The sequence below is a fragment of the Lissotriton vulgaris genome, chromosome 8 (genome assembly GCF_964263255.1).
Source record: "Lissotriton vulgaris chromosome 8, aLisVul1.2, whole genome shotgun sequence".
In the NCBI taxonomy this organism is placed as follows: Eukaryota; Metazoa; Chordata; class Amphibia; order Caudata; family Salamandridae; genus Lissotriton; species Lissotriton vulgaris.
The window spans coordinates 117736084-117761181 of NC_141696.1; the positions used below are offsets into that span (position 1 = coordinate 117736084).

Below are 25098 nucleotides of genomic sequence, written 5' to 3' on the forward strand. Positions count from 1 at the left end.
AGTTCCCAGCAGCCCCGGCACCTGGCGCGCTTGTGACGCTCCCGCTGCGCCTGGAGGCGCCTCAAGAACGCGGAGCGCCGAGCGCGCCTGGGGGCATTTTTGAACACTTACCCGTGGCGGTAGGGAGCCGTGGGGGGAGCAGCCAGGAAGGACCCTTCGCCTGCCCAGCCGTGAGGGAAACGGCCAACGCGACACGAACCTCAGGGACGCTCCTGGACAAACCGAGCGCCAGGAACCACAGTTCCCAGCAGCCCCGGCACCTGGCGCGCTCGTGACGCTCCCGCTGCGCCTGGAGGCGCCTCAAGAACGCGGAGCGCAGAGCGCGCCTGGGGGCATTTTTGAACACTTACCTGTGGCGGTAGGGAGCCGTGGGGGGAGCTGCCAGGAAGGACCCTTCGCCTGCCCAGCCGTGAGGGAAACGGCCAACGCGACATGAACCTCAGGGACGCTCCTGGACAAACCGAGCGCCAGGAACCACAGTTCCCAGCAGCCCCGGCACCTGGCGCGCTCGTGACGCTCCCGCTGCGCCTGGAGGCGCCTCAAGAACGCGGAGCGCCGAGTGCGCCTGGGGGCATTTTTGAACACTTACCTGTGGCGGTAGGGAGCCGTGGGGGGAGCAGCCAGGAAGGACCCTTCGCCTGCCCAGCCGTGAGGGAAACGGCCAACGCGACATGAACCTCAGGGACGCTCCTGGACAAACCGAGCGCCAGGAACCACAGTTCCCAGCAGCCCCGGCACCTGGCGCGCTCGTGACGCTCCCGCTGCGCCTGGAGGCGCCTCAAGAACGCGGAACACCTCCCGCCCCGCGGGACGCGCGCGGGACGGCGCCGGGCTAAGCCCGGGCAAAGGGCGGGCCCTCTGTGGCCCTCAGAGGCACAAAGAGGCCGGGACGGGCCACTCCACTTGGTCCTAACATTAGAGGTACAGAGACTTTATACCTTATACATATCTATGTTCAACTGTCCAGTGTAGCTATCGGGCCCTACGTAGTCCTCCCATTATGTCTATTTGGGAAGAGCTTAATGCCATGTGCGGTACTAACTATGTTCCTGATATATTAACCCCCCCCAGAGTGGGTAAAGACAGTGATCTCACAAACTGTACCACCCAGGCTGTACCTGTATCCCCTGATTTAATCCTGTTTAACAACGAGGAAACTCCATTAAATGTCGATCTTATGGGTTGTAGCTCCCTGCCAATCCAATTGTATTAACGCCACATAAAGCAGGGACTACATTAAATAATCCTGTCCCCCCCCCCCTTCAATCGACCCTATTGGCCCAATTTGAGCGATTGTTGAATGCTGCTCTGTTACCCCTGGTCACTAAAATTAAGGAGTTGGGAGACAGGTTGACCAGTGTAGAACAAATAGTAAAAAGTACTTACCCACCAACTGTAAATTCTGCTGTTTCCCCACGTTCCACGCTCTGTACAAACCCTGACAAGCCTATTTCCATTGAACACAGGAAAGCAATAACAATTGACCCTGCCCTGAGCATACCCCTCCCAAGGGGCCGAAATAACACTCTTAAGCCTACTAGTGCCCCTATTAACGCCTCTAGATATCCTCAGGCAAGAAGGCATAGAATTAATTTACCCCCTGAAGCCGCCCCTTACGTGTCCGTTCTTTCCGGGGTGCCTGAACTTGGTCAGGGCAATCACGAAACAAGCGAGGATCTGCTAAATAAGACCATCTTTTGGCTTAACAACAACAGACCGCTGCCGCCCGCCTTAGATGGCGGAATTTTGAGCGTCAGGAGGGTGGGGTGGTTAGGCAGATTGCCTAAAGACATTCCGGGAGACCTGATATTAATCAGATTTAAACACAGGAACATTGTCCCCTACTTAAGACTTTCTCAACCAAAATCCGGAGATGGCCCTATTTCCATTTGGGACTTGTTTGATTTTTACCCGGGCCCCAGAGTAATGAACAATAACACTTGGTGAAAGGGGACTCTGGCTACCACGTGTTTATCCAATATGTTCATAATAATAGTCTTGTCGTACATGCTATGTCATTCTTTCTTTATGTATCAAGGCCTAATCGATTGCTTGACGCTAAGGCTGGTCCTCGAGATCTTGCTTTTTAAATGGGTATGATTTCTCCGAAACACTTTTTCATTTTTATTTACTTATTTTAATGAATTGATCTATAATTGCATGCTTGTATGATATTTTATGACGCTTATATGATATTTCTTTGCCGAATATCGAATAAAGCTTATTTTGATTAGATTTGATTTGTTAAACCTAAAACGGGTCAACAAAAATTTACCATAGTGATTTAAATTGAACTGTAGGTATGGTTGGATCGTGGGAACGAGTTGTATTAGTAAACATTGCTGTACAGTTGGTTTCCCTATTTCATTTAGCAAACGCATTTGGGACAGATGCGACAAACATGCTGTTTTTAGATCTTTTTTTGAGAGGTCCAATACTGATGGGGGGTCGTCAAAGAATCTTGCAAATCCAATGTCAGTAAGGAATGCTTTGACGTAGACCAGCCACCTGATCTTCCCCATATTGTCAAGTTTCATGCAGTCTTGGACAATTGTTCTCGTGAGGTGACATTGTTCCGTTGCCCAAATCCTTCGCCACAGCCTGACTGGTTGGATTTTAATAATGTCCGAAATATAGTCCAAACCTAGTTCAAGATGACAACCATATGTTGTGGTACTTTTTGGGACTGCCAACAAGAACCTTAGAAATGAGTTTTCAATTTTTTGAAGCTGATCTACATTTGCCCCACCCCAGACCCCTGCTCCATAAATCACAATACTGAGACATTTTGCATTATATATTTTAAGCATTTCAGTCGGGGGTCTCTTGCCTAACCGAAGTGCAAAAGCCTTCAGTGCACCAAAGGCCCTTAAAAAAGCCAATTTGCGGGAATTGACGGCTTCCCTCCATTTGAAAGCCTCGTCAATTAAAATCCCTAGATAGGGATATGTTTCCGTTCTTTCAAGGGGGGATTTGTCCACATAAATTTTCTTGGGTTTTCTACGCATTATGCCAGCATGCATCACGTACGTCTTTTTTATATTTACTCTGAGATTCAAGCTGGCCATAAACGAGCAGTACTTGTTCAAAACCCGTTGGAGCTGGACTGGGGTTCTGGCTAGGATCACCGCGTCGTCGGCGTATAATAAGGATGGTATCTGCCGACGACCGGCTGCTGGGAGATCTTCTGCACCCTCTAACATAGTGGCTTCCAACCCATAGTATACAAGGTGAATAGGAAAGGGGCCAGCACACACCCTTGTCTGACCCCCTTCTCTATCAGAAAACTATCGGTTAGTTGGCCTCCAGTCCCAAATCTCACTCTTCCCGTTGCCCCTGAATATAGTTCACGAAGGAAGTCGACTATTGGGGGGTCAATTCCCATTTGCAGCATAATTGTCCATAATCTTGAGTGTACAACGCAGTCGAACGCTGCTGTTAGGTCCACGTATACCATCTGTAGAGAAGAGCTTTTTGCCTCTACATACTTTCCGGCCAGTAGTGTCAAGTTTAGGGCCTGGTCCACCGTACTCAATCCTGCCCTAAACCCGTATTGCAGATCAGAGATTGCCTCGTGGTCGTTCGTCCACTCCTGGAGACGGTCGAGAAGAATGCGCCCAGCCTTCTTCCCGAGCGAATCCAGGAGTGAAATGGGGCGATAGCAGGCAGGACTGTCTCTATCTCCCTTTTTAAAGATGGGAATCAATATCGAGGATGACCAGGAATCGACCAAGCCAATCTCTTTGGCTGCATTCAATACGTTGGTGAGTAATGGGGACCACAAATCTGGGTTATGTTTAAAAAGGTCCACGGGGACCGAATCCGGTCCTGGTGCCTTTCCGGATTTAGCAGTTTTTATTGCCTTCTCTGTCTCATTTAGTGTAAAGTGGAGGGCTAGTGGGTATTTCACTGGAATCAAGGATTCTAGGTGTTCTGATTCAGGGACTTTTTTCCCGCTAAAAACCTCAGAGAAGTATTGCACCCATTCCCCTGCATCGATTGCGACGTCTAGAAATGGTGCATCTACTTTATCTGTTAGGAAAGGAGATTTCACTATCTGCCAAAAGGCTGTACTATCCTTTAGGATGCTACTTCTCTGTAGTTGGGCCCATAGATTTGCTTGTAATTCCTTTTTCCTGATTCGCAATGCGAACGCATAGGCCTTCCTTAATTTTATGATCTCCTCTCTGTCTCTCTCTGCTTTAGCTAGAGCCTTCATTAGGTTGGTATGAGCTTTTGTACATTCTGTACTAAACCATCCCTTTCTAGTGCTCTTATTTTGCTTACAGTCCCTGGTTAGTTCTTTCCTAATATTTTCTACAATGTCACCATAGCTGGCCAAAATCTCGGTTGGGGTTGTAGAGGGATCTAGACATCTTTCCATCTCGTTTCTGCTTGATCTTACTATTTTTGTGGTTATGGCTTCCTGATCTAATTTGCCCCATTTTAATGTAAAACCATTTAGCCTGTCCAATGTTAATGTCTGTTGGTGTAACAAGCTTAACTGGACCATATCTCCTCTTTTCTGTGATTTAGGTTCCTGGAGTGTCATGCTAATGGGGGAATGGTCACTAAGTGCATTGTTAAGTACTTCAAAGGTCTTGATATTTGAAGCTTTATTGGTAGCCACTAAAACATAATCTATCAGGCTTTTGAGACCCCTGCCATGAAAGGCTGGCATAAATTCAGTTATAGGTGTTTTTAATTTATTGGCGAACCCCATATCCAGTTCGACCATCATCGTCTGCATGTTGTTACCCTCAGATGTATGTGTAAAGTGGGTTAGACAGTTTCCGTGTTCATCAGTGATCCCACAGTTAGGGGTATCGCTCTTGTTGCATAAGTGCAGATTAAAATCTCCTCCCCAAACTACTGTGTGGAATTCCTTTGCATATTTTGTTGCAAGATCGTGTACCAGATGGGAAATCTCGCTTAAAGCCCTGGTTAACTCAGATATGGTCATGTTATTGTAGAAATTGATGATCGTATAGACCTCTTGTCTAGTTCTACGTAAAATAATAAGCTGGTAATTCTGCTCTAACTTTAAGGGTATTACTTTGCAACAGGGCCAGAGATTTGAGACGTATGTTACTAGCCCTCCCTTGCTCCTACCTGCATTAGATCTTATGGCTGGAGAGAAGTATGTTTTGTAGCCCAGGAGATGTATAGGGTCATTAAGCCAAGTTTCCTGGAGACAAATTAGATTACTTAAATTTGCCAAGTAAAGGAAACTATTTTCAGAGTGTTTGGAGGCTAGACCCGCCACATTCCAAAATAGTAACCTTAATTCAGAGTTGGAACTTGTGGCGATTGATACCCCACTCTGGGTGCGATTTTCTTCAGGGTAACTTAACTGTACTTCGCGTTTCGATTTTAGAGTACTTCCCAGCACCTCTAGACTATTTTGCGTGGGAAAGACAGTACCGGTGGAATCCTCGGGAGAGGCAGGGAGCTCGTGTGTTAGGTCTACCGTGATTGAGTGAGCAATTGAATTACTTAATCCAATTGATCTTTTAGCTGATGTACAGCATCCCTCATACAGACAATTGTTTGTAGGGTTTTCTAATATATTTGTGTTTATATCTCCGGTGTTTACTGGGCTAATCATATCATGCTCCCTTTGTGATGGTGGTCAATCAACCATCTCTAGACAGCTGTAACTATTAAAGGTTGGTATTCCACCCCAAAGTTCCCTTTGTGATTGTACTCTCCTACCATTCGTTTTCCAATCAGCCCAATCTCTGTTTTCATGCCCGCATCCTCCCTGGTTCCAACCCCTTTGCCCGTTATCTGGCTGATTCCAGGTCCAATTTGAGGACCAATTTGAGCCTTCAGGATAGTGGCATATCGGGGGGTAAAAAAAGGATAGACGTTTGGTGTTTATACCTCCATTCCTGTCCACTGTGTCCCAGGAGCAAATACAGTCCACTGTCCGAGGGTTTTCGAAGTTAACTATAACATAATCACCTGGGATTGTTTTTTGTTGGTGTCCTATCCATGGAACCCTTCGTGCTGTGGTGATTCTGGTAACATAGTTTTGCGGGTTTGGTCTGTTGGCATTCAACCAATGCCGAACTTTATATAATAGGGACCAAGTTGGTTCCTCTGTGTCATGACTCAGTTCAGGCACCCCTGTCAAGATAACTACAAACGGGGTTGCTTCAGGGGGGAGGTTTATGGGCTTAGTCCATCCTTTCTTTGTCCGTTCTCCCTGAGTATTATACCTCTGTGGCTGTTCATGATGTGGAGTATTTATTGGGAGTGACTTCGGGGGGATGTGTATTGAGGGTGGGTTTTTCTGTAAGTCTGAAACTTTCTTAGGGAGCTTTTGGGGGGACTTGGTTTTTGGAGTTGCAGGGCCCTTAGTTGAATTTTTGGCAATTTCTCCTACCTTAGTAGTAGGGGTGTTACTTGTAGTAGTAACATTTTTGGAAGGTTGTCCTGGCATGATAAGTTTTATTTTTTGGTCTTCCCATATTTGTCGGCCCTAGGTTCTTTAGATTTGCAGGGTTTTTTAGAGTGGCGGCCAATACTGCTATTTGCTTCTCTATGACTTCCAGGCTCCTTTGAATGGGCTGTAGCTGATGCTTTATTAGTTCAGCTATCCGAGCCATCAGATGCTGATCTGTTTCGCCTATTTTACATCCTTCGTCCGAGTCAGGGTCTAGATCTTCCTTATGAGCGCTGTCATCATTACTTTCATTCGCGCTGAGATCCACAACGGTAAGATGGGAATTAATGGCACTGTTGTCTGCTCTAGCTTCGTTAGAGATACTGTTTTTCTGCCTTTGCTCATTTGTTTTATTTCCCTCTCTCTGGTTCTTGGGACGTGGCGTGTGTTGTAACTTTCTTATTTTTGGAGCTTTAATGTCTTTCGGGTTTCTTTTACTTGTGCTCTTCTGTTTCGGAATACCTCCCTCCCTTAGCCCCCTTTGTTCGTTCTGGTCGAGGTCGTTGTCCTGCAGAGGCGGACTCGAGAAAATATCGGGCGTTTTTTCAAGCGCCTGAGTCAATTGCGAGTCCAACAATGACAAAGACGCGGACAAATCGACCAGGTTTGGGATGCCATGGATATCCGTGCGTATTTCCGGAGCAGCTACCTTCTCCGGTTGAGTTAGAGGTGTTTGCGCTAGTATCAGGGGTCCCAATGACGATCGCCTTGCTTGTGCCAGTTCATATGATACTCGACGATCTAGTAGTATTATACCCTGATCAATGGTTTGATTGGCTTTTTTGATGAATTGATCAATAGGACCAACGTTTTTAGCCATGTTTTGGAGTGTTTTGCTTCTAGTACCTCTCGCGACATTTATAATGGGGGAAGGTGATCGAACAATAGTAGAAAGACAGGGGATGGCCAACTGCAATCTCGTGTATTTTTATGTTATGATAGCAGCCTATCTAAGCAAGATGGGTGTAGAAGAAATATATCAGGCAGCATAAGAGGATTACCTTGTATACACTGTTAGAGGGGCCCAGTCCAGTCTCTTCCGGTCTGTGACTGGATAGGACGGGCCCGCCCTTGGCCCGGGCATCGCCCGGCGTCCCGCGAGACGGGTCTGGTGACGTTTTTAAGCGCCTCCTGGCGCTTACAGGTGACGCGCTTCAGAAAAGGGGGTGGTGATGAACAGAGTGTCTGAATTAAGCAGACCACTCTTACCCAGTCCAAAGATCAGGTGACGCGCATCACCGCAAGGGCTGCTGGGTAGTGTAGTCCGCCCCTCGCCGGTCTCCTCTCGGCGGCCCCGCTCTAGATGGCAAAAGAGCGGCCGGGCAGCGGGAGACAGGCGGGCGGGTCCGCGATAAAATCAAGAGCTGGACAAAGGGTTCGTGGCCAAAAAGATTCCTCGTACTGCAACAAGAACAAGTAAGGTTCCCCCACTCGATGGGGCTGGTGACGTTTTTAAGCGCCTCCTGGCGCTTACAGGTGACGCGGATCACCGCAAGGGCTGCTGGGTAGTGTAGTCCGCCCCTCGCCGGTCTCCTCTCGGCAGCCCCGCTCCAGATGGCAAAAGAGCGGCCGGGCAGCGGGAGACAGGCGGGCGGGTCCGTGATAAAATCAGGAGCTGGACAAAGGGTTCGTGGCCAAAAAGATTCCTCGTACTGCAACAAGAACAGGTAAGGTTCCCTTTATCTACAATGGCTTTCAAAACCAAACTTTAAAGGGAACGGCGGTAGTGGAAGTCTAGCGCCAAAAAGCATGTTTATGTTCTACAAAAGCAAGTAAGATTTGATAGCCCACATACAACACTTTCTAAATAACAGATGTCCTGCTTGTTGAAGCTTGTTTGCTCTTCTTGAATTTGTTACATCAAGAATCGAAGCAGAACATGCTAATATGTTTTTAAAATCTGTAATTAAATAAGTATTCTGCCATCGAGTTGTGGGTCAACTTTTCAAAGAGGGTAATAGTTAGTTGACATGTGAATTAGTGACACTTAACAGAAATTAAAGGCTTGTAGCAATTGATTGGCCTGTTCACATTTGCTCCTAGTGGTTTTCTGAGTGACTCTTCTCATTTGAGTGACTGGGAGATCTAGCCATGATAAGTATGGCAAATAAAGGTAGGGTATAGGGAATATTGGTGTCAAGATTGTGACCTTCTGAATGTGAGTGTATTAACCCTACTACAAGGAAAGAAATTGTTTCACTTGATCGATCAACCACTGAATGATTTAAATCCTTTGTGTTGAGGAAACCACATGTGAACAAACAAGATTTGTTATCTAGCCACGTAAACATGCACAAATGCTTTTTGAATGACCTCCATTTTAAATTCAGCTTTTTCTCCTGCTTTGTTTTGTTTCAGGTGTAAGTACTATTAATGTACCATCTCTATGCACCGACGTGGTCTGTGCTGACTACTACATCATCAGTGGACACCAGGATGGAAAAATCCGGTTCTGGGACTATAGGTAACATTTTCTGACCGCTGATGTGTGTTACAGTATTCCTATCATTTCATTAGGACATGGAACTCTTGTTCATACCAAAAATAAATAGATATTTGTAGTTCATCTGTCAATACGGAGGGTCATGAATCACGAAAAACAGCATTGCCTGGTAACTGTATTCCAAGTAGCAGTAACATCTGATACCCCAACATCCACTGTGGCATTGATTATGCTAAAGGTCACATCACCATATCTATTGCTCCCTCACCTTTGTGCTTTTGGTGTTCACTGCCTAGGGCTTGCAGATGATGTCTGCCATGGTGAGTCTGAATTTGTGAGTGAGTGGCATGAAGTTGCAGTGCGTCATTTCGCCGTCATTTGTGGCTCCAGCTCAGAGTACCAGTGTGAAAAAGAACTCGACAGGAATCGAGCCGAAGCAGCTGCTGGCCATGTGGGTTAATGCATGTAGTGGTTCCTTTCCATTTTATGTTTAAGTCACCCATTACTGAAACTAGCACCTGGTTTTGACATCCATCACGAATATGTTGAACCTCTTGCTCAAAGTTGTGTTTTTTGAACAACTTTATAAGTGGAGGTCTTAATAAATGTTGATCGGCTTTTCAGTGATATTCAAGATATTTGGTGACATTTGATTCTTGTTAATCCTGAATAATTGAGTAAAATGTTTGATGAAATTCCTATTTGAAATTAAATTATTTAACTGGCGCAGTAATTAATTTTGAGGAAGTAATGTGTCAAGGAATAAATATAGATTGCAAAAGAAATTATTCGATAAATTACATGCCTTTAACTGTCTCAGTCAATTTAAGGTTGTTCTCCTAAGCACTTAATGGTGGGTCTGGTGGCTCAGTGAACTTATGCATTCTCTCCAGAAACTTGTGTTTCTCGTCATGGCCACTGGTTCAATTCCCAGCGGGTTCACTAAGCCTTTCGTCCTTCCGTGGTCTATAAAACAAGTGCCACTGATTCTGATAGATACATCTGCCGTGTGGATTCCTCACCTTGTGAATATCCCCCTTGCGCCAGCAACGTTCGGAAAATTCTTCGTAGCACACCGGCGTGGACGACGTCATGGGAGCACGGCATTGCGCGCGACTCCGTCTGACGTCACCGACTCCTTATAAGGCCCACGTCGGCGTGATGACGTCAGTTCCCTTTTTTCCGCGTCGTCGACGCTAACGGTTTCTGGGATCTTCTGCGATACTTTTGGTATCTTGTTGCTATTTGATAGTTACAGTTTCTCTTTTGAGATTTTCTTCTTCGTCGAAGATGTCGTCGAGGAAGACGGGGTTCAAACAATGTGGTTCCTGTGCCCGTATGATGTCGATTACAGATCCGCATTCCGACTGTCTGTGGTGTCTTGGGTCGGACCATGATGTAAAGAACTGTCGTTCCTGCTTCAAAATGAACCCCAAGGCCTTACGTGAGCGGGAGGCGAAGCTTCTTCTAGCGAAGGTGAAGGGAAAAGAAGCTGGGAGATCTTCGAGGTCGGTTTCCAGGCGCTCGAAGTCGAGACAGATGTCGCGGTCGAAGTCGAGGTCGGCTTCGAGGTCCAGAGTGAGGTCGAGGTCCAGAGAGAGGTTGAGATCCAGAGAGAGGTCGAGGTCTGGATCCACGTCGGCTTCGGGCCATGCTTCGAGCTCCTCGAGGAAGAAGCATAAGAGGAGCAAGCATCGCTCTAAACATCACTCTGGCAAGGAGTCTTCGGATTCGAAGAAGAAGTCTCGCAAGCATCATAAGGACTTTGTGTCTCCTTCACCTGCTCTGTCTCATGTTGGTTCTCCTGTTCAGGAGCAGGATCCGGATCTGGAGTCGCACCACTCTTCGGTACATGAGGAAGAGGAAGTTCCTCGAGTTCCGACTCCGGATGTGGAGCCCGATAATCAAGAGGTTCAGGGTGCACCTTTGCCGGATCAGCCTCCTTCGGAGCGGCCGTTTGGTTCGTACCCTCCCTTTCCAGGTCCAGGTCAGGATCCCTCGCAGTTTTTAAATGCCATGTTTGGTGTTTATTCGAGGGCTATGTACCCCACTGGCGCACCAGTAGGTCCCATGGGTCCATTGTCCTTTAATTTAGGTGTGCCTCAGGCTTATGCCCCGGCCCCCTTTATGCCGTTTATGCCGACGCCTTGTGCTCCTTGGCTCGGTACGGCGCCGCCGAAGTCGTCGACTTCGCATGCGGCATCACCGACTCCGGATCGTCCTCGTGGTGATTCCGATCGTGATGCATCCCGTCCACAAGTTCCTCGTTCGACGTCGGCTCCGGCGCCGTCGGAGTCTTTGCCGGATCCATCGACTTCGGTCCGTATGGAATGGTCGAGGCGCAGAGCTCAACGCCTCTTGGAGGAGAAGGAGTATATGGACTCCGAGGTTGAGGAAGGAGAGCTACAGGATCAGGGTGATTGTTTTGAGGACCTCCAAAGTGCTAGTGGCCTGGAACTTTCTCCTGAGTGGGGTTTGCCAACAGTATCAGATGCTCCTTCCAAGGACGTTGCACCCTATCACGTTGTGATTAGGAAAGCTGCGGATTTGCTAGGCTTGACTTTGCCCACTGTTGAGTACAAGGCCAACATCCTCACAGAGGTTTTGCATTCGCCTTCTTCTATTGTGGAACCTACTCTTCCTTTCACTGATGCTTTGACTGAGCCTATAAAGGAGGTTTGGAAGAGACCTTTGACTGCTCCTGCGGTTTCAAGGTCAGTGGCAAGGCGTTACAGGGTGGCCCCTGTGACCCTGAATTTCTTTCAACTCATCCTGCTCCGGAGAGTCTGGTGGTACAGGCCGCTTGTTCCAGCAGGTCCGCGGGTTCTTTCCCTCAGGTGCCGGCAGACAAGGATTCTAAAAAATTGGACCAGTCTGCTAAGAAGATTTTCTCCTCCGGTAGCATGGCCTTAAAATCCACTAATGCTACTTGCCTGTTGGGGAGGTATGTTCATGCCTTGATGAACTCTGTGAAACAACTCTCATCTAAGCTTCCAGAGGATGATAGGAAGAATTTTAATGAAGTGGTCTCTGATACCCAGGCTGCAGCCCGTATGGTAATACAGAGTGGCATGGACACGGTGGACTCTGTTGCCAGAATTATGGGCTTTACTGTTGCTACCAGAAGGGCCGCATGGCTTAAATCTTCTGATTTTTCTTCTGACGTTCAGTCTACCTTGTTGGACTTGCCATTTGATGGGTCAGGCCTCTTTGGTAAGAAGGCTGATGTGGCCTTGGAGAGATTCAAGGACAGTCGAGCAACGGCGAGGTCTTTAGGCCTTCAGACAAGGGTTTCTGCAACTAGGAAGTATAGGGGTTTTGGCAGATCCAATTTTCGTCCCTTTAACCAAGGTCAGCAACAGCAGCAGCAGCAGCAGCGTCAGAATCCCCTGTATAAGACCTACAGAGGAAAGCAAAGGGGTCGTGGTCGTGGACGCCAAGCCTCCTCCTCCTCCACTTCCTCTAATAACCAACCTTCTCCCTCTACAGCAAAGCAGCCCTAGATCCGCCATTCAGGATCATGTAGCTCCGGTGGGGGGTCGGCTTACTCATTTTCTACGGGATTGGGAATCGGTTACGACAGATCTTTGGGTTCTCAATCTCGTAGAGAATGGGTATGCACTTCCTTTCCAGGAGTTCCCTCCCAATTACCCTCCTTGCCAAGGTTTTTGTTCAGAGGACCACCTGCTTCTCCTGCAGGAAGAAGTCCTGGCACTGTTCAGAAAAGGTGCGATAGAGGTGGTCCCAGAGCAGGAGAGGGGTCAGGGGTGCTACTCCCGATATTTCCTGATCCCCAAGAAGGATGGCAGGTTACGTCCAATCTTGGACCTCAGGATTTTGAATCTCTACCTCAAACAGGAGAAGTTCAAAATGCTCACTCTTGCACAGGTTCTTCAAGCGCTGTTGGAAGAAGACTGGATGGTGTCGATCGACTTGCAGGATGCGTATTTTCACATCCCCATTCTGAAGTCGCACAGAAAGTATCTCCGATTTACGGTGGGATCGCAACACTACCAGTTTGCGGTTCTTCCGTTTGGACTTACTACTGCGCCTCGAGTTTTCACCAAGGTGATGGCGGTGGTGGCTGCGCATCTCAGGAGGTCGGGGGTTCCTGTGTTCCCCTATCTAGACGACTGGCGGATCAAGGCAGAGTCGCCCGAGAAGGTGCTCCATCACCTGCAAGAGACATTGCAGCTGTTGTACAGGTTGGGTTTTTCGATAAACGTGCCCAAATCTCACCTGATGCCCTCCCAGTGCAACCTGTTCATAGGTGCGGTACTGGACACTACTGTATGTCGTGCATTCCCTCCTCTTCAAAGAATTCGCGACATACAGTAAATTATTCCTTTGTTCTACAATGGAGCGGTTGTTCCAGTCCTGAAGGTCCTTCGCCTGCTCGGTCTGATGGCTTCTTGCATTCTCCTGGTCAACCATGCACGCTGGCACATGAGGGCACTCCAGTGGTGCCTCCGCAGGCAGTGGTATCAACACAACGGGGATCTCAGGGAGTCAGTGAGGGTCTCCAGAGAAACTGCTGCGGATCTGGTTTGGTGGGGCGTGGAAGGCAACCTGTCTCAAGGAAAGCCTTTTCAGCTACCACCGTCGGTGGCCACGGTGGTCACGGATGCATCCACTCCAGGGGATCTGGAGGTCAAGGGTCTTTGGTCTCCAGAGGAAAGGTTGCTTCACATCAACCTTTTAGAGTTGCGGGCGATACGTTTGGCGCTCAAGGCCTTCCTCCCTTCCCTTCGCGGTCAGTCGATCCAAGTCCTGACGGACAACACGACCGCGATGTGGTACATCAACAAGCAGGGAGGAGTGGGGTTGCAGTGTCTCTGCAGAGAGGCTCTGCGTCTCTGGTCCTGGGTTCAGGATCATCGGATTTGTCTGATGGCGAATCATCTGGCCGGGGTTCTGAACGTACATGCAGACGTTCTCAGTCGGCAGTTCTCTGCCGACCACGAGTGGAGGCTTCACCCGGAGGTTGTACACGACATCTTTCAGATGTGGGGGACTCCTCGGGTGGACCTGTTCGCCACTCGCGAGAATTCTCACTGTCTGTCATTCTGCAGTCTCCAGTATAAAAATGCAAGGAGCTTTGGGGGACGCGTTTCAGTTGAGCTGGGGAGGTCAGCTCCTTTACGCGTTTCCTCCCATACCCTTGATTCCTCGGGTTCTGAGGAAGATTCGTCAAGACCGGGCCCAAGTCATATTGGTCGCCCCGGATTGGACAAGAAGGGTGTGGTACTCGGACCTTCTCCACCTCTCCTCTCACCCGCCGCTCCGTCTCCCTCTCAGGGCAGACCTCCTCTCTCAGGTGGAGGGGCAAGTTCTACACCCCCACCTCCAGACATTACACCTTCATGCCTGGAGATTGAACGGGGCAACTTGAATTCCTTTTCTCTCCCTCACGATGTGGTGGATGTCATTCTTTCTGCCAGGCGCGACTCCACCAAGTCCATCTATTCGTATAGGTGGTCTAAGTTTGTCTCTTGGTGCAGGGATAGGGATGTTGACCCTTTGAAGGCTCATTTGTCTGACATTTTGTTGTTTGCTCTTTCTCTGGCTCGGCAAGGGTTTGCTGTTGCCACAGTCAAAGGATATCTTTCGGCTTTATCGACTTTTCTCTGATTGCCGGATCAGCCCTCTCTTTTTAAGTCTCCTGTAGTATTAAGATTTTTGAAGGGACTCACTAATAAGTTCCCTCCTTCTCCCTTTATTGTTCCTCATTGGGACTTGAATCTTGTGTTAACTTATCTGATGGGTTCTCCATTTGAACCCTTGCACAAGTGTCCTATGAGGCTTCTTTCTTTTAAAACGGTCTTCTTGGTTGCGATTACCTCGGCAAGGAGGGTAAGTGAGCTTCAGGCTCTTTGTTCCAAGCCCCCTTTTCTAACCATACATACTGAAAGAATGGTTCTCAGGACCAGGGCTGCTTTTCTGCCTAAGGTGGTTACTCCCTTCCATCTAGGTCAATCCATTACCCTTCCTACCTTTTATCCTCCCCCACACCCTTCCAAGGAGGAGGAGAGGCTTCATCGCTTGGACCCAAAGAGAGCAGTTAGTTTCTATCTTGATAGGACTAAGGACTATCGTGTAGACGATCAGCTCTTTGTGGGTTTTGCTGGCTGCAAGAAGGGCAGAGCGGTGCACAAGCGCACTCTTTCAAGGTGGATAATCCTGTGCATCAAGATTTGCTACTCCCTGGCGGGTAAGGACGCTCCTGAGGGTATTAGAGCTCATTCAACTAGAGCAAAGTCTGCTACTTCTGCATTGTCTAGAGGTGTTCCTGTTGAGGACATTTGCAAGGCCGCGACTTGGGCCTCGCTCCACACTTTTGCGAAGCATTACTGCTTGGATGCTGAGGTGAGGAGGGACGGCCACTTTGCGCGCTCTGTCCTCCAAGATTTCCTGGTATAGCGGAGTGGACACCCTCCTCCGGGAGTGGGGACTGCTGTGGGACTCTATTCACAAGGTGAGGAATCCACACGGCAGATGTATCTATCAGAAGAACAAGTTACTTACCTTCGGTAACGCTTTTTCTGGTAGATACAGTATCTGCCTGTGGATTCCTCACTGACCCACCCGCCTCCCCGTTTGTCCACTCTGCTATACCAGGGTTTATGTGCAAATGTATTTATGAGTTTATATTTTTGTTATTTTATGCTGTTGCACTTTTAGTATTTTTGGATTGCGTGTACTTTGTACATGGTATATATGTGTATATTTGTTGGTCCGTCCGGGTGCCTCGAAGGCACGGAAAAAAGGGCGGAACTGACGTCATCACGCCGACGTGGGCCTTATAAGGAGTCGGTGACGTCAGACGGAGTCGCGCGCAATGCCGTGCTCCCATGACGTCGTCCACGCCGGCGTGCTACGAAGAATTTTCCGAACGTTGCTGGCGCAAGGGGGATATTCACAAGGTGAGGAATCCACAGGCAGATACTGTATCTACCAGAAAAAGTGTTACCGAAGGTAAGTAACTTGTTCGTTGGGTGACAACACCTGTTACTCAGCGCCGGGATGCCTCATGGGGTGAAGGTGTGCTTTACAGACACGTGTTATGTCATGTCGGTCAGTATTTCCACAAAACTGCTTTTTTATGTTTTCTACACCGGTTGTCTGTTGTGACCAGAATGTCTTTTGAGACTCTCTGCACGGTTCAGCTTTGTCCTTATGGCTAGGCACCTGAGTTTCTGAAAAAACTGCCTTAAAAAAAACTACTGGTGCATGAGCTTTGATCTGCTGAGTTGGATCTTTGATCTGTACCATGCTTCTATTCCCAGAGGTTAACGGGTCTCACATTCTCATAGATAACAAAATAGTTTCAAGAATATTTATAATTAAACTCTCTAATTCATGACCCCCAAAATGAGTTCAGGCCCCTGAGAGGTACCTGAACCGAACAATTTGCAATAAGCATTTCTAAGAGACTATCTCTCCTGTCCCCTTGACTCTGAACGCCACCTCAATGCATTATAGAGCCAATAATGACAATATGGGTGTTGAAGCCCATTTATCTGTTGGGTCAGCACACCTTTGTGCACTATATGCAAAATCTAGACTATGCATTCTCCCGCTCACTTGATCCTGCCTATGTGCTCTGGAAACCCCTGCAACTATGTTAAGCCTTCCGTTGGCCACTTTCATATGCTCCAAAGAAATTGTTGTTGCCATTGTTGGAGCAAGACCTCTGACCTCTGGTCTGAGGCCCACTCTCTCCCCAGCAGCTCCGCTGTGCTCTGCTCCGCCGTCGATCCTCTGACCCTGTCCTCATAGTAGAGTTCGAGGCCGCTCCATGCCTGCCTGCTTGCCCGGTTACTGTGCCTTGTGCCCTTCAGTCTTATTTCATTTTTACTTGTGCCCATTCAGTTTTGGTTTTTCGCTCTCTTGTGCCTTTTGCCCTTTAGTTTTTTTTTTCGTTTTTTTTCTGGTGCCCATTTTGTTTGTATTTCGTTTTCTTGTGCCCTGTGTTTAATTCTGTGTGTTTTTCGAGTGGCGCTCAATTCTTCATTGGGTCGTCTTTTTACCGCCGCTCCCGCAGCCCCTCCCCCTGAACGTCCCCGCCTCCCAGCTGCACTTCTCTCCCCCTTCCCTTAATGGCGGCCCATCTGCGCCCCGCCGCAACCAGCGCAAGGGACCTGGATCTCCTACCATCCACCACTACAGCACAGCCGCCCTCCACGCACTTAACCCCGGAAGACTCAGAGACTGCCAACAGGTCACACCAAATATGACCCACGGCCAGTTCTCCTGCCTCCACTGCCGTCAGACCTTCCCCACCACCCCGGCCACCACCAACACCACCGACACCAACACCTGCGACGCCCTAGGATGCATCCTCCTCAATGTGTGCTCCATGCACAAACACCACGTGGAGCTCTGGAACCTGCTCGATTCTCTCTCGCCCGACATCGCCTATTTCACAGAGACCTGGGCCAAAGCCTCCTCCTCCCCCGACATCAACACCGCCATCCTGGACCTACAAGGAAGTCATGGCAAACTACCACAACCGAGTCAGAACCACCAAAAGGACTTTCAGCCACAACTAAATCCTCGCCAACTCCAGCAATTCAGTGTCATCCAGAAATTCACCAGCCCCCGCAGCGAAGCCACAGACATCACCTCGTCCCAAGACCTCTGCAATAAGCTTGTATTCTACTTCCACCTCAAGATCAAAAACCTCTACGACAGCTTTGTCCACCAACCACCGGATACCTCAGCTGCCCCGCCCCCCAAACACACCAGGCAGCCCACCATCTCCTTCTGGACCCCGATCACGGCCGAAGACACTGCCTCAACCATGAAAGGCATCCACTCTGGGGCCCCCACCAACCCCCGCCCGCCACACATCTAGCCTCAATCGCACCCAAACTACACTACACCATTAACACCACCTTTGAAACAGGCACCTTCCCAGATGACTGGAAACGTGCTGAGCCAAATTACTATGAAAAGGTCAACCTGCCGATATAAACAATAAACTGTGCCCAAAGAGGGTCACTAGATATACACCATAACTGGGCTACCAACCATATTATGCCAGAAACAAGGTTTACAAAAAATTATTTTTTATATATATATATTTTTCATAATTGGTATTTCATTAAGTTGATCACACTTCTTGTATATAAAGTTACTGACATAAATACATCAAATATGTAGAAATAAATTAGGTCCCACACACACATTCAAACCATACAAGCATACTCAGACAAAACTATCAATAAAACACATTCAAGTCGCACATAGAATAATAAGGTAATTCCAAAAAATGAGGGACACATAGACGGACGCTGAAACCAGCTCAGCAAAAGATATATAGAATAAACGTGATAAGTAGGTTCCTAGGGTTCCAGGTACATATTATTGCTGCAACCTGATATTAGAGGTCGATATCTTTATGTAGATAGGCTCATCGGCGTAAATAACACCAGTTGCGTAAACATCCACGATGAAAGTACGCTTAGCCGTGGCATGGATTCCTCGGATGGTGGGCGCGAGGCAGGGCTCCCGCTTCTAAGGATCCTGAGGTCAGGCCCCAGCTCAAGAAGCCCTCAGCCGACCTGACAGACCTCAAGAACTACCGGCTCCTCTTGCTCCTCCCCTTCGCAGCCAAAGTGGCGGAGAAAGCAGTAAACAGGAAACTGACAAGATTCATCGAAGACATCGCCATCCTCTACCCGTCCCAATCTGGATTCCGAAGCAACCACAGCACTGAGACTGCCCTACTCGCCGCCACAGACCATGTCCGCACCCTCCTGGGCCAAGGCCACTCCGCAGACCTACTAGACCTATCAGCAGCCTTCAACATCGTCTCCCACCGCACACTCCTCACCAGACTACACGACGCCGGCATACAAGGAACCACCCTAGACTGGATCCGATCATTCCTCACTGGAAGAAGCCAAAAGATTAGACTGCCACCCTTCCTCTCTGATACCACGGAAACCACATGTGGAGTCCCACAGGGGTCATCACTAAGCCTGACCCTCTTCAACATCCACATGGCCCCCCTCGACGCCATCGTCCGACAACACAGCCTCAACATCGTAGCCTACGCTGACGACACCCAGCTCATCCTTCTCTTACATCGCAGCCAAAACCTGGAACGAGCAGACATCAGACGCCCCCCTCCCGTAACACCTTCAGGGAGACCCTCAAGACCTGGCTCTTCGGCTAAACTGATCTGCTGCCCCCCTCCCTACCCCCTCCCCGCGCCTTGAGACCTCACGGGTGAGTAGGGCGCTTACAGTTCCCCTGATTGATTGCTGATTTATTGATTGATTGTTCAAAAAAGCTGACATGTGATTCTCAAGTGAAGATAATACTCTGTCACTTGGCAAAGCCAATGCTTGAGCAATATTCAGGGTCCATTACATGTCTATCCTCAGAGGCAAAGCACTTTATAGTCTGGCAGAGGTAGCTTTACACAGGAAAGGGTCAACCCACATCAGCCATTGCTTAATGCATCTTTCATTCACATTTTGGATCAGCCATGGTTAGTGGCTTAGTAGACTAATGCATCCGCTGCAAGGATCTGTGTTTGACCTCAGCTCAGTCTTGTATCCTTCTGAGGTCAACATTGAGTTGGGTGAAAGTAAACATCTATTATTTGAGCCCCAAGATACCCATTAGGGTTAACATTTGGTGTACAAATACACGTTCTGTTAAGAGCCTACAAGACAGCAACCGAGAGATGGAGCTGTCAGTCTGGAGATTTCACCCACAGCCATCCAAAACACAGTGTGAACCTAAAACCTGGTCTCTTCTGCCCATATTGCAGGTAGGACAACTGCCTTCTGCAGCCTTTAAAAGGGAAATTTGCGTTTTCAGGAGGACCCGTACATAAAACATTGACACAACCCATCTTGAACTGAGTTACCATGATCCTTTATTTCATGTAATGAGGCACTTACCACAGAATGTGAAGTTTTAGTGACATAAACGAAGTAACTGAAGGTGGTAACAAACTTGTAGGGAACCAGTCCAGCATGCTGTGGCAAATAAAGGTTCGCAATGTGATAGTTACAATCGTGAACAACAAAACAGACCACGAAAGTTCTAGCACCGCCAAGATCTGACACACAACCCCAAATATTTTTATAGTGTTTTCACCTGGAGGTGCTACAAATCAGTTAACATGATTTTCCTTGAGCAGTGTTGTGAGTTCTCTGCTGTCCTGTAAATGTGTGGCTTCAGTCCTCTTACAATGGCTTTGTTACTGCCTCCACCCAAACAGATGTTGCAGTTTGTCAAGTATGTTATGTTACGACCTACACCCTTGTTTCACAGTGGCCCTTGTTCAAGGGGGATACCTCTGTAGGTTCTGGCTAAGACAGCTGAAAATCTGATGTGCATACATATTCTAAACACCCAGAAACCCAACACTTCAACGCCAGCTAGAATTCAAACCTACAGAATATTATGGTTTTAGTTTGCTAACAAACTGGTCCACTGCCCAGTTAAGGGGTCTCTCTGCTCCAGTGTTGGTTATGTGGGAGGAGGTACACTGGACACATTCAAACTCCAGTGGTCGGTAATCGGGAGTGGGCACATGAGACGCAATTCAAGGGCAGCCCAGTTACTGTCTCAGTTGGTCTCCAAGTCCCAACAGGTGGGCTACTGGTGTTGGGTCTGGGCTATCACACACAAAAACTAAGTCTGGCACCCACATGTCATGAAAGGTGACTGTAAAAAATGTTGGTGGTGGCAGAAGCACCCACAGGACACGAGGCATCCTTTGGATATCAGTAGTTATTGTTATGTTATGTTATGTAAAAATTACTTGTAGAGCACATTTACACCAAGTGGTTTCATGGCGCACAGGGATTTCAGAATGGAGTCTGAGTTGTCTGTAAAGTGTGATGCCTCCAAAATCATAAGGGCTAGAGTGATAGGTTCCAGGAGCAGGGCTTTCAGCAGCAGATAATGTGCGCTCTTATACATTCGGGTCTAGCTAGCGCTATATAAAAATCTGAAATAAATAAGTAATCTTGAATTATTCGCTTAAATGTTGTGCTTTCCCCTACTTTTCCAAATGCTGATCCGGTTAATGTTTCTCGCTAACACTCCATGTGAAATCTTTGTATTATGGTTTTTGCTGTTACATATGAATTAGGTGCTCTGTTTATACTTTTTGTCTATGTTGTGAACATTTACTGTTATAAAGCTCTTTGACTCAGAAGCTCTGTATTGACTTGTTATCTTTGATGTGAACATTTACTGTTGTAAATCGCTCTGATAACTTCGGGTCTAACTAGCGTGGTATAAAACTGAGATGAATAAATAAATAATGGAATGCTACACTTAGACATAGGTTGAAATTGAAAAGCTCTGGTGCCCTTCGTGGGCTGAAAAAAAGGCCATACAAACGTCCACAGAGTTTGAAATAGAAGCAATATGTGAAGTATTTTCCTTGGTCAGATCCCCTGTTTGCTGGTGGAGCAAAGCTTCTCCTCATACCCAACTAAACACTGCCTTCTGTTCTGAAGGGGCTGTGTTTGCCTAAATCTACATAGGCGGGGTTCCAGTGCCGTCACCTGGAGTACTGATTTATTAAACCTTGACAACAGACAATAGATTTCAAGAACATCTGCAGAGATGTTCTTTCGGGAATTTCACAAATGAAGTAAATGGTGCCCGCCACTTAATAGTGAACAGTAGATTTCATGTTAGAGAGTATAGACTTCTCAAGTATTGTCTATGGCCCATATGTACGAAGCTATTTAGCATTTCTTAATGGACCAAATCGCAATTGTGGGCCGTTACGAAATGCTGAATAGGCTCTCCATATGCACATAAAGGGAAATGCAGTTGCAAAACACGATTTCTACCAAGTAGAAATCGCATATTGCGATTCCCAAAATTGGAAACCGCAAAAAGAGATTTCCTATTTGCGATTTCCTAAGCACTTGTACAAAGCATTTCCTAAATGCGAAATGGGCAGTTCGAAAATTCTGTTACCATTGGATCCGATCTTAATAGTTTTTTAGAAGATCAAAAAGGTGGAGGCTACAGAATGACAAAATAGCTTAGGTAAGTGCTGAGTGTTCATTCGGGTTCTGGGCCAAATCTATTTTGCATCCAGATATCAGATGAGTCTGAAACCTTGAAAGGTTTTTTGAGGCTCATCCCCAGTGGTTACTGCAGAGATAGGGATGCCAGAAACTGCCTTACACTTTGCAGGGCCACACCATCTTCTGCTGATTTCAACATGCATGTTTGTAAATGGCATCATTCGAACCATACATGTTGTCTACGCACACTGCATCTAAACTCAAACATTTTCCTTTTCCTTACTGATCATAAACCGGATATCTTTTTCCTAACGGAAACGTGGCTCAACACCGGCTCATCCCCTGATGTTCTAGCTGCCTTACCCGACAATTATTACATCCTCCAGGCAGACCGAGCAACAGGGAAAGCAGGCGGGGGAGTCGCCGCGATTATTAATAAGGATCTTACCTTTTCTAAGATGGCACCGCTTGATTTCACCGAAGTTGAAAACTTGGTCGTTAAGCTAGACTCTAGTTCGGGACCTCTTGTATGCATACTGCTATACAGACCCCCCCAAAACATGCCGTCTTTTCCTTTTTCCTTATGTGATCAATTGTCCTCTTTGGTCACTGACTACACCAACATACTGCTCATTGGCGATTTTAATTATTGGCTCAACTGTGCGAATGGTGGCCCTGCAGCCACGGAGCTCATGGAGCTTCTTGCTGGACTCAATTTTCTGCCTCATATCAATACTGCGACCCATGTCAAAGGGCATACTTTGGACCAAATCTGGAGCACTCACGTCGACATCTCTCCCCCCACTGTTTCGCCGTGCATCTGGTCAGATCATTTTCTGATCCAGTTCAATATCTCTATTTCTGAACCCTCAACTAAGGCAGTCACTGAACAGGGACTTATCAGGAAATGGGGAACCTTGGACACCCCTGCCTTCTTGGAAAGTCTAATTGACTCGCAACCAGCCCAAAACTCGGACCCCAATTCTGCCGAGTCAGATGTCTTTAACTGGCTTAAGGCTGCTAGCGACACCCACGCCCCATTGAAAAAATGTAACACCATTCGTCATTTCAAAGCCCATAAATGGTTCTCATCGGATCTGAGAGAAAAAAAGCTCTTTGTTCGGCAAAAAGAGCGTGCATGGAGGAGAACCTATAATTCCCTTGACAGGGCCAGTTACCTGGCTGCTCGTGCAGACTATACGAAAACTATTCTGTCTGCCAAATCTAAGTTATTTTGCAATTTAATCGAACAATCTAACAACAACCCTAAGGAGATCTTCTCCATCGTTAAAAAACTCTCGAATCCTGGTAGAACTGAGTGTAAACCTGTTGCCAATCAAGAATTCTGTAACACCTTGAATCAATATTTCTTGGATAAAATTGCCTTAATCAAATCCAGCATTCCTGCCACTGTCCCGGATTTGCCTGTCTTGGCCTACCCACCTAACCATCCAATTTTGGATTGCTTTCCTCTTCTGGACACTACTACCTTTGCATCCCTATTAAATAGGGTAAAATCAGGCTCCCCCCATGACTGTTGTCCCCCTCACATATTAAAGACGGTTTTTACCGCCGTCCCCACTCCGGCGCTGAGCCTTCTTAACACCTCTCTGCTCCAAGGGACTGTACCGGAATCGTTTAAGGATGCAGTCCTGCTGCCTCTCCTGAAAAAACCAGGAGCAGATCCCAATGCCCTTTCGAACTATAGACCCATTTCCCTGCTTCCGTATTTGGCCAAGGTACTGGAAGCGCACGTCACCTCTCACCTCTCACTATTCATTGAACAGTCAGGTGTGCTACATCCCTCACAGGCCGGTTTTCGACCAGCCCACTCAACCGAGTCAGTTATCGTAGCGGTCTTGGACTCCCTACGCCTCAGTGCTGACTTGGGAATACCTCAAGCGCTGGTCCTGCTTGATTTGTCGGCCGCGTTTGACACGGTCGACCACAAAATCCTTCTCGACAGTTTCAGATCGGTGGGCATCTGCGGCCGTGCCCTTGACTGGCTCAGATGTTTTCTTTGCGACCGCACTCAAGCGGTCGGTCTCCCCCCTTTCTCCTCCCACAAACTCCATACCACCTGTGGAGTTCCCCAGGGCTCATCCCTATCACCGTTATTGTTTAACATTTATATGCTTCCTCTGCTTCAGTCCCTTCACTCATTCAAAGTCACTACCTTCAACTACGCAGATGATCTGCAGCTCACCTTCACAATTGATAACTCCCCTGATTCAATTCACCAATTTCAAAACACCATGCTCCATATTTGCCAGTGGATGGATGTGAATCAACTCAAGCTGAATCCGGGCAAAACGGAACTGGTCTTGTTCGGCGATAGTCATCATTTCTGGGGCCCCCAATACTGGCCATCTAAGCTGGGGCCCCCACCTGTGCCGTCTAGATCAGTCAAAAGCCTGGGGGTAGTTATTGACGACGAGCTTTCTTTAAAACCTCAGGTTAATTCCGTTGTGTCCACCTGCTTTTTCCAATTACGGAAAATAAAAAAGATCAGTCGGATGCTCACTCGATCTGCTCTGACGCAGGTTGTAAGAGCATTAGTGTTGTCTCACTTAGACTACGCTAATGCCATCTACCTCGGTCTGCCTGTCACTCTCAGCAGACGTTTACAGATGGCACAAAACCAGGCAGCGAGACTGATATATCACCATCCACGATGGCAGTCCGCCAGACCGTTTCTGAGGCAACTTCATTGGCTTCCGATTCAACATCGCGCCACTTTCAAATCGGCCTGCACAATTTTCAAAGCCCTTCACAATTGCGGCCCTCAGTTCATTCAAAAACTTCTTCTTAGGTACACCCCCTCTCGCAGCCTTCGCTCTGCTTCCCAAATTCTCCTGACTGTCCCCCGTTACAAGCTGTTGCGCAAGGGAGGCCGCAGGTTTGCCACCCTTGCTCCCAAGTTATGGAACTCTCTCCCCTTGGAGATTCGCTCATGCACCGCTCTTCTACCATTCAGGAAGCTCTTAAAGACATGGTTGTTTACCCAGGCTGCGGCCTAGTGCTTGAGGTCTCTTGTAAAGTCAGTTCCCTGTTGGTCAGCGCCATGAAACCTTTGGGTGTGCGAGCGCTCTATAAAATTTTGATAAGATAAGATGGAAAATAGAAGCTCCCCAGTTATGAGAAGATTTCATTTGACACTCTTTCCCCCATATGTACTGGTAAAA

At 47.7% G+C, this 25098-nt stretch overlaps 1 protein-coding gene across 1 annotated transcript in view; it reads left to right on the forward strand.

Moving 5' to 3' along the window:
• Positions 1-25098, forward strand: part of ATG16L2 (autophagy related 16 like 2) — a 579847-nt gene that overhangs the window by 421841 nt on the left and 132908 nt on the right. The window contains exon 15 of the mRNA XM_086933798.1: positions 8810-8915. Coding sequence (XP_086789924.1) covers positions 8810-8915 — 106 coding nt within the window. The remainder of the gene's footprint in view (positions 1-8809; positions 8916-25098) is intronic.